The sequence below is a fragment of the Priapulus caudatus genome, unplaced genomic scaffold (assembly GCF_000485595.1).
Source record: "Priapulus caudatus unplaced genomic scaffold, Priapulus_caudatus-5.0.1 Scaffold219, whole genome shotgun sequence".
NCBI classification, from domain to species: domain Eukaryota; kingdom Metazoa; phylum Priapulida; class Priapulimorpha; order Priapulimorphida; family Priapulidae; genus Priapulus; species Priapulus caudatus.
This window is the reverse complement of record NW_014577280.1, coordinates 280,538-294,549: the sequence shown is the minus strand read 5'-3', so window position 1 is coordinate 294,549 and position 14,012 is coordinate 280,538. Positions and strand designations below refer to the sequence as shown.

The following is a 14,012-nucleotide window of genomic DNA, read 5'->3' as shown; positions in this document are numbered from 1 at the left end:
GATTGTTCTTGGACAAATAGCAGCACATCATAGACAACCCTTATATTTTAAGAAAATTTTGAAAAATCGATAATTTCGAACCATATTTACCTGAAATGTCTTCTTCTTCACTACACATGCTACACGAGGTCTCTGACGTAATGAATAGTTCAGAGTATGTATAAAAGATGGCAGTACTGTAGAATTAAAAATATAGCAAAACCTCGTTTTGCCCCATGACCCCGTTTTTCCCGATGTTCCCCTACACATCAGGGCCGTATCCAGGGGGGGGGGGGTATTTGGTTTCTGTAACCCCCCTTGTTTGCTCCAAAAAAAGTACTAGTTTAAACTTAGTAACATGTTTGGACCTACAGTTGTTTACTTGGGTATTACTCGGTTACATTGGGATCTATACAAATAAATGTAAAGTGATACTAAATGGGTATAACAGGTGTCAACTAGTCAAATTTAATGGGTAAAAGTTTAAAACCGAGCCTGGTGCCATACATTGTTTATTTAATAATCCAATAATGAAAACAATATCATGTGAACATTTGTGTATCACGGCAGGTCACATTCGTGTAGGAGACGGCAGGGGCCAGATTTATCATAGCTTCTTAGCACGGCGGGCTGGGGTAAGCGGGGCGTAGGCATGCCGTGCCACTTAAGTGCGATTCATCAAGCCAATTAGCCTACGTCAACGTAGCCCGCGCATACATAGCGATTTAAGTCGCGATTCATCAACGCGCTACGCTGACGTCCACTGTGTATAACTCTACGACAGCCAGAGAGCTGTCGTAGCTGCACTGCGGCATGTTTTCGCACAGTCAGTGCCTATAATCTTGTAACAAAAGGTGTTTGTTCACACCTACACTAGTTTATGACACCTACACTAGTTTATGACACCTACACTAGTTTAAGGCTGGTGGTCGGAACCAAAGACTTTCTGTTGACATCCTGCTTAGACAAGCATCCACGTAAGTTTGGGCGAGTCAATCGCACACAAACGCGCGCACACCATACATCAAAAAGTCAGTGGAAGAGATGGCAGCGTTTGCAGCAGCGGCAGAAATAGTACAGAGACGAGCAATTCGCAGAGAGCGTGTATTTAGAGATCGACAGGATCCATTCGATTTGCCGGACCACACGCTGTTCAATCGCTACAGATTTCCTCGGCATGCATTGTTGGATTTGGCAAATGAACTTTGCCCGTTAATAGAGCTACCAACAAGGTTTGTTTCAATTACTAATTTGTTTAGGATAAATATAATATTATCATGCAATACTAAATTGCAGGTGATCCTGCAGAACTATAATGAGTGTAATTATACAGTGAGCTCTCCTACATTAATGATTGCATTGAAACGCGTACACTTGAAAGGCAGATTTGTAATGAGCATTAAATTTAAACTAGAGTGCATTCAGTTTAAATGCTGTCAGCGATATTAGCAATATATATTTTTTTAAATACTTTGTTTGTTGATAAACTGTTTTTTTTCCAAAAAGGCGAAGCATGGCAACTCCAGCCGTAACCCAGTTGGCAGTGACACTAAGCCTACTTGCATCTGGTTCCTTCCAATGGGGTATGGGTGAACTGCACGGAATATCGCAGGCACACACAGCTTGTCGTTGTTTGCATCGAGTTGTGTCCGTGATCATCGGAGAAAAATTAAGAACAACGATCAAATTCCCTCAGACGCAGACCGAGAGAACGAAAGTGATGCATGAATTCAGCCAGATTTCAGGGTTTCCCCGTGTCCTCGGTGCGATCGACTGCACACACATAGCTATTCGTGCTCCTGCTGGCGACATGGAATATGTCTACATAAATCGGAAGAACTATCATTCGATGAAAGTACAGGCTATCTGTGATGCCAACATGACCATCACAGATGTCGTAGCTCGCTATCCTGGTAGCACACACGACAGCTTCATCCTTGCGAACTCCAAGATAGCACGCAAATTCAGTGACGGTGAACTGGGTGAAGGCTGGTTGTTAGGGGACAGTGGCTATCCATTAAAGTCCTGGCTAATGGTTCCACTAAAGAACGTCCAAACAGCAGCCGAGGAGCGGTACAACAGGGCTCATTCACGCACACGATCAATTGTTGAGAGATGCTTCGGATTAATGAAATTAAGATTCCGCATTCTAGACAAATCCGGTGGCATTCTGCTGTATACTCCTGAGAGGACAATTAAAATATTTACTGCAGTAGCAATAATGCACAACCTTGCTATCGCATACAGGTTGCCAGAGGTGGCAGAAGTAGAAGTGCAAAACGAAGAAGCTGCTGAATTCATCGACCCAGAGATTGATGTTGCAGCGGCTAATGTCAGGCGGCAACTCATACGCGTATGTTTTACGTGACTTGTCGTTCAAGTAGTAAAACATAAACGGACGAAAGTTGTATTCTCTATAAACGGTGCTAACTGTTAAATGTATATATTGAATGGTTTATCAAATTGTACATATACAGAAATACGGCAATAGGTTTATATAAGCAAAAGTCAATGTTTATGCACAATAAAAATCAATATCTTTAATATCATCTTGCTGACAAAATATGTTTCTAATCGATAACAATGATATGACGTTGATAATATGCTGACTATCCTGTGCTGACTAAAACAATTCTTTTGTATAATGTGTGCAGTTACGTGCACAGTATATATATATATATATATATATATATATATATATATATTGCAAATATATTCACAGCGTAAAATACATTTCTTCACGTGCAGATTCGATTACTGGACCATACTTGGTCTCTTTCAGCGCAAGCATCCTTCTCTCAATTAGCACATGTTCCTGTAACATATTAGCTAGTGTATTTTGTGCGACCGCAATATCAGTTATTCTAACGAGTATTTTGCGCTCTACCTGTAGCATCGCAGTGATTGGGTCGTGTTTCACTTTTCTTGATGATTGTTTGCGCTTGCGTCTAAGAGCGAGAGAAGGTACAGTGGAAGCAGCAGTGGTGATTACTGAGGTGCCTGGCTGAGGAGAGTTTGGTCGAGGTGTCGCTGCTTGGCTTGAAGTTTGGGTTGCCTCCGATAATATGGTAGACACTAAAAAATTAATTTAGGTTAGTGTGTTAGTTAGTTAGTTAGATAGTTAGTTATCTAGAGCATATTTTGTTAGTGTATGTACGATAGTGTATGTATGTAAGTATGCATTAATGGAGTTTTGTTTATCATAGTGTGAGAAACAATCGTTATACAGTTTTCCACTGATGATACGGAAGCCACTATAAATAAATGAACGATCGTTTAGTATCTTATGTTATAAGAAAAATTATAATGTTTGAGTTTCTGTTTTCATGAAATATTGAGCGACAGTATTTATGCCATGAATTCATTCTAATGACTCACCTTCAGGTTTTTCGCTGGTATCGATATATCCTGCTATCCCTTCCACAGCTTCCTGCCCAATTATTGCGAGGATGCTTTCAGTCCTTGCATCCAGAGGTGGGGGAGGTGGGCCGCCGCCAGTCTGAACTGAGCTTCTTTTGTGCTCCGCTCCCGCTTTCTTAGCAACAGTCTTCTGGTCAGACCATTTTTTTAAATCTATTTGTGAAGGATATCAATTGATAAAATTAACATTTTAGAAATTATACAAAACTATCTATACTGCGGCTACTACTATTACAAACGCTTTCAAATTATTTTTTAGTTTTGAATTTCATTTTCCCACTCTCTACTACTACAGACTGTACTGGCTGCAAATAATAAAAATCTAACTGAATCAACCACTATGCCAAAACGTACGCTTACCTCAATGACGCTACGCCTTCACTGCTGCCTGCACCGCTTCCCATGCTTTTCTCTTCTTTGTGAGAGTAATTTCCATGGAAAAGGGTAAAAATAGTACATATTTGCGCTTCCCTATTTCTTCAATTATCATGCTTATCTCGTCATCGCTATAGTTCGTCTTTCTTTTCTTGCTTGGATTAGGCATGATAGTTGGTGCGGATATTCAGAAGCGATAATGAAACGAACGTCTTTATACTCGTAGAAGATGTATGCAATTGAAAGATGGGGCTGTGCCAGGCTGGGTCAGACTGCTGCTGGGCTGTGCCGTGTTGTTGACATCACGAGCTAATGTAACATAGGTATTATTAGCTCGTGATTACATGCATCTGCCCAGTTGTACGCGTTTCTGCTAATCTTGATGTGGCTGTGTTTAACATACCCATGCCACAACTCGCAGCTAGGGCCTGCATACCTCCAAAAGTTATACTCGGTCGGGTTTTTAACACATTCTAACTATAAAACTGTTACGTTAAAAATTATTAAAATATTTACATAAACAGGCAAGACCAAAACTGCTGAACCGGTTTAATACACAATTATGTCGTCATGTATGCAGTTTTCTTACCTCAAAACAAATGCTAGCTTTTCCTTGTTAGAAACGTCGGTGACCTCATCCGCGATGATTAAGAAGAAGAGGCTGTTCTTTACCTGGCTGAAAATCTTCTGGCGGATATAGTCGGCAATGGTGTCTATGACCTCATTTTGAATTATGCTCGATGTGTATGTGGCATTCTTGGGGCCTGTTGTTTTGAGATGTTCTTCCAAAACCTTGTCCCCAGAACTTATCCTGAAGTTCAAGAGGGCTCTGAAATTGCTGCGATCATCTTCATGACCTTTATGATTTCCACAGAGAGGCAGGTTTTGGCGCCCACACAGGATGACAGTTTCCACTATGCTCCTTATCTTCTGGCGGTTCTCAGCAATCCGGTTAGCAAGGCCTTTACTTAACTGTAAAGACATTTTTGAATATATGGCTATGTGGGACTGTGTAGTGTGTATGGCTGAGATCTAATGTACATAGTATGTACTAGTAATTCATTTAGCAGGCATTAATCGTTTTAATGTTAATAATTCAGTAGAGAGTAGAATTTGTACCTGCTCCTGCACATTCTTCTGCTGGCCCTTCATGATCTCCACCTCCAGGATGCCTTTGTGACGGATGCCTGATGGTTGCTGCTCTGGCTATGAGCCTTCAACTTCTCCGGAGTTTTGTTGCAGGTGGTCAGAGGGCGAGTCACCAGTGTTGCCTGCGTGTTGCTAAATAGAGCACAGTATCTGCAAAACAGAATCATATTAATATGCTACTATTATTATAATAAACCAAGTTATTCCAGACTTCCTTCGAACACTGCATCATTAGGCGCGCGAAACTACCGGTAGTAATATTAGTGTTAAACATACTATCACTAGAGAGAATTGGTAGGGATCTTACTTGCATACACCTCCATCAGATGATCTGGAATAAACCAGCCAGGGGAATGAGAAGAGCCACTGAATTTGGAACTTTCGGGTCTTGCCATGCTCTATGTGGGTGGGAAAGGTGAAGGTGCGTGGTGGCGTCCAAGCTGAGTTCAGGATCTTGAACCGCTCCTCATCTGTTAAGGACTTCCCCATGTAGTGGCCCATGTCACTGTAATCCTGACTTGCCAGACTTGCGGGAATAGGAGTGTTGCATGCAGAACTAGTTGTTGGCCGAAATGTCCCAATTGCAACTGTCTCAGAGGCTGCAGAAGCTTGGTCAGTATCAGGAACATCAGGGGCAGGGCTGCATGGTAGAGACAACTCATTCTCATCTCCGATTGCATCATGATCAACGTTTTCGGAAGGACCTGGGCCAGCCTGGGATGGGCCAGGCGCCGTTGCAAAATATTTCAGGATGCCTGTAGTGGCGGCTGAGGGGGGTCTTTTCCTTTTCTGAAAAAAATTATCACTAATATCAGATTCATGTATAGGATAGGCCTACCGTATATTTATAACCATGCCGTCTTGGCCTATTATTTTATACTAGCAATAGTTAGCATCTTCTATGTGTCTGGGGCCTAAACATATATATACATGTATTGATTTTATCTAGACACTAGTCCTAGGCTAACAGTTTAAGGATTTACAATCGTGAACAGATTACTAGTACTAGTAACAGCATTAATTACAGTACTCACCATCCTTGCTCAGTGAGTCAAAGTTGTTTCAGAGCTCACTGCCTGAATCACTGCCACAAAATAATACCAAGTACGCATCTCAAATCAATAATCAATGCTTTTGAGTTGACACTCATAAAATAATTGATACAATGTTGCAATGCGCAGCCATGTATTTTATAACAATGCTGTCTGGACATAATACTGTAAATACTGTACAGTGGTTACCATGGTTATGCTACTGCATGCAACTGCATGCAACATAGTATTCAGTTGGCCTTAAAACTTCAGGATATATTATTAATTGTCTCCAGGTTAAACACATCATGACAATAATTATTGTTGCACCATTAAAATGTAATTATAACCTTTTTTAAGATAAAGACTCATTGATGGTTTGTAAACTACTGAAACACTCTACTACTGTAACAGTTTTAGTTAACACTATAATTTCAAAGAGTCACAGGTCATCATCCCAGTATGTAGATTGGATGGATCACAAGACGGAGATAATTAGTCATAATTCCCAACATCAGAGACGAGTTTGTTCTAAGCATGTTAAAAAAAAAAAAATTGGCCGGACTCTTACCCACTCACCGCTCGCGGCTCGGGGCGAAGCTTCGCATCGCCATTTTGTAACCCCCCTCTGCCCCCAACCTCTGGATACGGCCTTGACACGTGCGTGCGTATACACGTACACGTGCGGGCGTGAGTGCATGTACACGTGCACGTGCGTGCGTGTGCGCGTACACGTGCGTGCGTGCGCGTGCACGTACATGTGCGTGCGTGTGCACGTACACGTGCGTGCGTACATGTGCGTGCGTGTGCACGTACACGTGCGTGCGTACGTGTGTGTGCACGTGTGCGTGCGTGTGTGTGCACGTGTGCGTGCGGATTTTCTCTAACTAAACTGTTTAAATTAAATGTGGCATTCAATTTGTCGTATATAGGCCTATATTATCTATCTACAACAATAATTTTTAGCTCGCCTTGACATCGTCAAGATGAGCTATTGCCATGGGGTGTCGTCCGTCGTACGTCCGTCCGTCCGTCCGTCTGTCCGTCAACATTTGGCTACGGTCAACGATAACTCACGAACTGTTTGACCCACATGTTTCAAATTGCATATAGTTGTTACTCATATGGGAGAGGTTTGAACGTCCTATTTTGGAGCACGCCAGTCGACCTACTTTCGAGCCACGCCCACTTTTTGTCAAAAATGAAAATGGCCATCTAAATTCATTCGATTTTGTTACATTTTGGTATGTGAATGTGTAAGGCTAGCCCCAAAACAGTTGTTACTCTTATGGGAGAGATGACAACGTCTTATTACGTTTATTTCGTCTAACTGGTCAACAACTCTACAATCATACCTATATACGTGTAATGTTGTGTTTTAGTTTCTTCGTTACAGTAATTTGACTGGAATATTTACTAGACTTTTTAGAAGTAAAAACTTTACGTGCTAATAACGTTCTCACATCGTACCTACTGATACGTAGACACTTTTCGTGCTAATAACGTTCTTACAACGTACTGATAATAACGTTTCCAAGAACGGAAAATGACGTTTAAATGACGTAACACTGTAACTTTAGCAAAAACAAATTATCTATCTCTAATAATTTGTACGTGTAGGCAACGTTGTATAAACGTTATTTCTGACTTAACCAAAATACAACGTTCTGACAACGGTGCAGTAACGTTGTGTGCTAGCTGGGAAATGCTTCATAGTGATATTTGTAGGGGAGACTGGAGGCGTGTTCAACAGCGCGAACGCTCGCGTGTTCAAAACCCTGAACGACACTGCACGGTCGAGCGCTCGTGAGCACGCGCGATCAGGCTCCCGAGGCTGTTCGCGCAGCGCGCGAGTTGTTTTCAAGATGGCGACGGGCAATCTGACGAATGCAAATCTAACACTTCTGACTACATAGTTTTCAATTTGGGCAGTACCAAGCACCAGTCGGTGTCTTACCGAAGGCGCAATTACAATCATGGGCAATGGGTCGAAATAAGGCATAGCAATTTCGTCTGTTAATTCGTTTAACAATACTTGTTCGAAGACGTGATTAAAATCTGCTGAGGAAGCCGCCATCTTGGATAAAGCGAGCGCTCGGTGCATAGCTCGGTGTCGTTCAAGTGGCACTGCATTCGTGCTGCGAGCGTTCGCGCTGTTGAACACGCCTCGGGTGTAGTTGTTACAAGTTAGTTACACACTTCGATCAAGTCGTTGTAACTTGTGAGAACAATGGGGGGGAAGGAGAGGAGCACTATCCCATTGTCTCAACCGAAATTAATGACCGAGAGATCGACGTGACTCGTGATTCAGTAACACTGGACTTTCCTTCGTGCATCTCGTGACTTATTGACGGTGCTCCTCAAACTTCAGCAAATCATTCTCCTTTATTCAGCCACTTGGATTCGCAGAGCCTGCAGATTTGTCCCAACTTTCTGTAATGCATAGCGATTCGTCTCGAATACAACTAACTCTAAATTTTCTGTGATGATCGCCCTAAAATATTCATACGGTATTTTTTTCTCTGGTTCTGCTGCAGCAGGATTGTAGGCAAAATCAATATTACAATGGAGTTCAAATGGCATTCTTCTGAATTTGTGTTTAGCATTTGCATTCACATTAGGCCTATCTCTCAGATGAGTTGCGGTCAAACTCAAAGGTCCTCAGAGCCGTCGCGATCACTTGATTCCTCACCATCATTTTTGCTATCGGATTCATGTGCATTATAAACTTGATCATCTGGGCCACCTCCCCAGCCGTCACCTTCATCATTGTCTGACAGCCCTGACAACTCGCTATCAGATTGTGTAACGGCCGCCAACACATCAGCAAATTCAACTTGTTTTTGTTTTTCGCACTCCATATCACAACCCGCAAAACAAAATATATCTACGAAATATATGTAGGAGTGATAATTATAAATAGTTAAGAATTAAAGTCCAGAAAAATCATCAGTCAAAATTCCATTTTATCCTGTATGTTATTGCCACACAAAAAGAAATGTTTGATACATATTGTATTGTACATACCTACATATTTTAAACAGTTGTTCTTGACTTAATGAAAGGTAGAAGAAACTGCAGTTCTTTAAGCACCCAGGAGTTCTTCTTTGTTAGATTCTTGCTACTGCTCCCACTAGAGGCACAGGTTTTTTTATCTTATAAAATGCCGTTTGGAGTCTATGCATCCGTTTCTTTAAGTCATCCACTGTAAAGAGAAGACAGTTATTTCCCTGCGCTTAAATGCACCCAATGCATATACTATCACAGCCTTGAAGTCCACAATATCATTCACGATATCACGTCCCTTCAAACGAAATATTTTAGTAATGTAGGCTATATTTTCATCTGTAACCAAAGCTGCTGCGAAGTCATGATCCTGTAAGACGCTTCTATCAGTGGGGCATATCCCAGTTTTTCTAAACCTGTTAACTGCTGTGATAGCAGTGGCTGCTCTCAAGTAAGCATTTCCAAACAGTTCAGCAATGTTCAGCTGAGTTCTGCAATGTTGTGACTACCATTCCAGTGTGGTTAATACGGAGCCATATCTCCAGCTGTTGGTCATAGAAAGTAGAAAGTGGTTTCATATGAGCTATCACATTGCTTCAGAAACCAACTAGGAGAAAATGTGCGAATGGTCGTAACATAGATTTATTCTTCTGACATAATTTGGACGAAATAACTCACAACATGTACACCAGCTTCAGAGTGGAGCAGAAAGAAAGCTCTATGTTACTTCATCGCGCTATATATAGCCCTCTGCATTTTGTCCGAATACACCTTACTTAATTCAACCAATCCTGGCCTGCCAGTCACAACTGAAATCAACTAAAACTGCGGTGTCAACTAGAATCAGTTCCCAGTTGATATCTGGGACCTGACACCTTCCCCCTAAAGTTTTTTTTGTTGAGCTCATTTTCTGAGCCAACAAAAATCGCAAACAGAAACAGGACGTTGACAAATATCAACTAGCAACTCATACAATCATATATACAATTAATACACAATGACATCGATATTTACCATTATCTAACAAAACGTCTTTAACACATAGCAACTAGCAACCTTAACTCAACTAGCAACTTATTTTATCTCAATCAATTCTAGATGGGTTAGCTCAATCGATCAATGTAGCTCTCTCCTTCTTTGTTATAGTCCTCTGGACGCTGAAGAATATTCTTACGAGGTATCTGAGACTGAAATTCAAGGTGAGCTCTATTGAAAGTGCAATCCTTGGGCCGCCACTCGGTTGTCAACGACGCTAAACCTCTGGCAGATAGGGTCTTGTTTCTGGTGTTTACGCAGCAGTCTAGGATGGCGCTTTTGGGCCTATCACCTGTGCTACGAAATTTCTTTCGCGATGTGGCGCGTTTGGTCCAATGTATCGTGGCGCGTATGGGTCTCATAGTATGTGAAACAGCGATACTCATGCATCATCGGCAATCCCTCGAGTTCGAGGATAATTGTCTCCCATGGGATGGCTATGGATGTCTGTGGGTCCTCAGATGACTGACGAAGCCAATCCTGGATCCACATGTCTTGTTACAATATATGCTGGTGTTGTTGAGATTGATGAATGGGTCAGGGTGATTCATTCTGTCTGCAGCACGTGCTTTCCATCGCTCGCGATTCTCCATTTCATACTGCCTTCTTTGGGCTTCAAAGTGTTGAGAGCCTTTCTATATAGTCTTTCTCCATTGATGACGATCAAGCGCAACAGTTTCCCAGGTGCTAGGGTCGATGTTACACTTTTTAGGTTGGCTTTGAGTACATCCTTGTAGCGCTTCCTTTGTCCTCTTCTTGTACGTTCACTTTGTCGCAACTGGGAATATAGGACTTGCTTAGGAAGTCTGTGGTTAGGCATTCAGGTAACATGGCCAGCCCAGCGGAGTTGGTGACGTATTAACTGTGCTTCGATACTAGTTGTCTTGGCTTGTAAGAGAATACTAATATTAGTGCGCCTGTCTTCCCAGCGGATTTGGAGCATCTTTCTTAAGCATCTGTGGTGATATTTTTCCAGTGCTTTTAGGCGCCTCCTGTATGTGACCCAAGTTTCAGCTCCATATAGAATGGTGGGAACGACAGCTGTTTTATAGACTAGCAGCTTGATATCAGGTCGTATGTTACGGTCATCAAGGACACGTTTCCTGAGGCGACCAAAGGCCGCACTAGTGCACTGAAGTCAACCAACTACCAGCTTTGTCAGGGTTTCGTTTCCTATGACAGGATAGCCAGTCCCATAAAACAACTACAACGCAACTGCTAGTGGTTTGAGTGGCGTTTACTTTCGTCGAGACTTACAACGACACTATACCACCGAAGCACAATACCGATATGCACAATACCGATATGCACAATACCGAGTTTAACGCACGAGTGGTACATACGCGACACTGCGAACATATGACTGCGTGCTGCGAAATTGCACGGTAAATGATACACACGATAGACATTAAGCGATATCTGGACGCTAATAATTTACAATACACATCCTTTCTCAATCACAACGTTACAACACATTACCTACATCAAGCCGATGTCACCTCGCCCCTCCAAATAGGCCTTGAATTGTAGCTTAGGTGCTATTGCCTTCACAACACCCAGTACGAAATCCCATTCTGCAACCCCTCTCTCCCGTGCTCTGTAGAGCTGATGCTGGACTGAGGTATACGAGAGAGTGCTAGGATCATGCGGCTCACCAATTTTACCAGCAATAACAAAGTCCTTCTTAATGGTCAGCGATTCTGGAACAGGGGGGTTGTACCTGCAGCTGCCTCTCCATAAGCCTAGTGAGCATTTTGATCTTGCATTTTTTCTCTGTTAGCTTCGACTAACGACAAAACATATTTCATAGGACTGGTAAAATCTTTATTTACTCTGACGAAAAGATTGACTGTAAAGAGATAAAACAGCACCACTAAGCATACAAAATACAATAATACTCAACCAGGTAGTTTCACTTTTGGCTACCATGTGTTAACATGACATCGATAACAACATTACATATTTTCAGAAGCTAATAATGACAAATTTGTCATTATTAGCTCCTGATATTTTGAGAGTTTAACGTTAGCCAAAACAAACTTTACGCTAGCATCATATCAAGAAAAGCTTGGGCCTAAACTACGTCTCAGCAATATGGCTCTGACAACAGCAGGGAACGCATGCCCCGCTGCGTGGTAACAATTGCTGCTAAATAAATAATAACGAACTGATATATAATGAAGCACACACCATAGTTACGGCGCGCGGGCATAACACTCACGGAGTGGGAGTGTCGCCGGTAATAACAACATGCATCATTGAACGGGCGACAGTCGCGTGGTAACGTTGGCGCTGTTTGTCGAAATTTGGCGGAACGCGACGGCCCATCATCACGCGATCCGACGAGAGGCGCTATAGCTGTATAGCCGTAGTGTTAGTCTGCAAACTGCATGAGTAGTGAACGTATACATTATATATAGCCGTGGTGTTAGTCTGCAAACCCCATCAGTAGTGGACGTATACATTATAGCCGTGGTGTTATCTACAAACTTCATCAGTAGTGGACGTATACATTATATATAGCCGTGGTGTTATCTACAAACTTCATCAGTAGTGAACGTATACATTATAGCCGTGGTGTTATCTACAAACTTCATCAGTAGTGAACGTATACATTATAGCCGGTGTTATCTACAAACTTCATCAGTAGTGGTAGTGAACGGTATCACATTATAAGGCCGTGGTCGTTATCTACAAATCTTCATCAGTGAGTGAACTATACCATTATAGCCGTGTGCTTATCTACACACTTCATCCACGTAGATGAACCGTATTACATTATAGCCGGTGTTATCTACAAACTTCATCAGTAGTGAACGTATACATTATAGCCGTAGCGCTAGCGATATACGTCTGCAAACTTCATCAGTAGTGAACGTATCACATTATAACGCCGTTGTGTATATTCTCACCAAACTTCATCAGGGAGTGAACGTATTAACTATTATAGCTGGGTGTTATCATACAAACATATTTCATCCAGTAGTGAACGTATACATTATAGCGTGGTGTTATCTACAAACTTCATCGAGTAGTGAACGTATACATTATAAGCCGGTGTTAGTCTGTTACAAAATCTTCATCAGATAGTGAACGACTTATACATTATAGCCGGTGTTATCTACAAACTTCATCAGTAGTGAACGTATACATTATAGCCGTGGTGTTATCTACAAACTTCATCAGTAGTGAACGTATACATTATTAAAGCACGGTGTTATTACAAACTTCATTCAGGTAGTGAAGTATTGTACATTATAGCCGTGGTGTTATCTGACATAACTTCCATCAGTAGTGACGATACATTAGTAGCCGTCGTTTCTACATTAACTTGCATTTCAGTAGTGAACGTTATAGCATGTATAGCGTGGTGTTTAATCTACAAACTTCATCAGTAGTTGACTATACCATTATAGCCGGTGTTATCTACAAACTTCATTCAGTGAGTGAACGTATACCATTATAGCGTTGGTGTTATCTACAAAACTTCATCAGTAGTGAACGTATAACTTATAGCCTCGTGTTATCTACAGATGTTTGGTGTGTGTGTGAGTAGTCGTGTGGTATATTGCCGTGGTGGATGGTCTTTAACTTACATCTATTATTATATGTTAGATTGTTATTTTAGCCTCGGTGTTTGTATTCTGACTAAACTTCATCAGTAGTGCACGTATACATTATAGCCGTAGCGCTAGCGATATACGTCTACAAACTTCATCAGTAGTGCACGTATACATTATAGCCGTAGTGCTAGCGATATACGTCTGCAAACTTCATCAGTAGTGAACGTATACATTATAGCCGTAGTGCTCGCTATATACGTCTGCAAACTTCATCAGTAGTGCACGTATACAGTATAGCCGTAGTGCTAGCGATATACGTCTGCAAACTTCATCAGTAGTGCACGTATACATTATAGCCGTAGTGCTCGCTATATACATCTACAAACTTCATCAGTAATGAACGTATATATTATATATAGCTGTAGTGCATCTCACAACGACTCCATCAGTAGTG

At 41.7% G+C, this 14,012-nt stretch overlaps 2 protein-coding genes across 2 annotated transcripts; one reads left to right on the top strand and one right to left on the bottom strand.

The window, feature by feature from the left end:
* The first annotated feature begins 852 nt into the window (after window positions 1–852).
* Window positions 853–2,667, top strand: LOC106807506 (putative nuclease HARBI1). Its single transcript, XM_014809848.1, has 2 exons — window positions 853–1,211; window positions 1,486–2,667. The coding sequence occupies exons 1-2, from the start codon at window positions 1,024–1,026 to the stop codon at window positions 2,345–2,347; spliced, it is 1,050 nt and encodes a 349-aa protein (XP_014665334.1). The 5' UTR covers window positions 853–1,023; the 3' UTR covers window positions 2,348–2,667.
* Window positions 2,668–4,359: 1,692 nt separating this feature from the next.
* On the bottom strand, window positions 4,360–4,926 carry LOC106807504. The gene is made up of 2 exons (XM_014809845.1): window positions 4,894–4,926; window positions 4,360–4,746 (listed from the first exon to the last, which is right to left on the bottom strand). Exons 1-2 carry the CDS (start codon window positions 4,924–4,926, stop codon window positions 4,360–4,362), a joined length of 420 nt encoding a protein of 139 aa, XP_014665331.1.
* Between the last annotated feature and the right edge of the window lie 9,086 nt (window positions 4,927–14,012).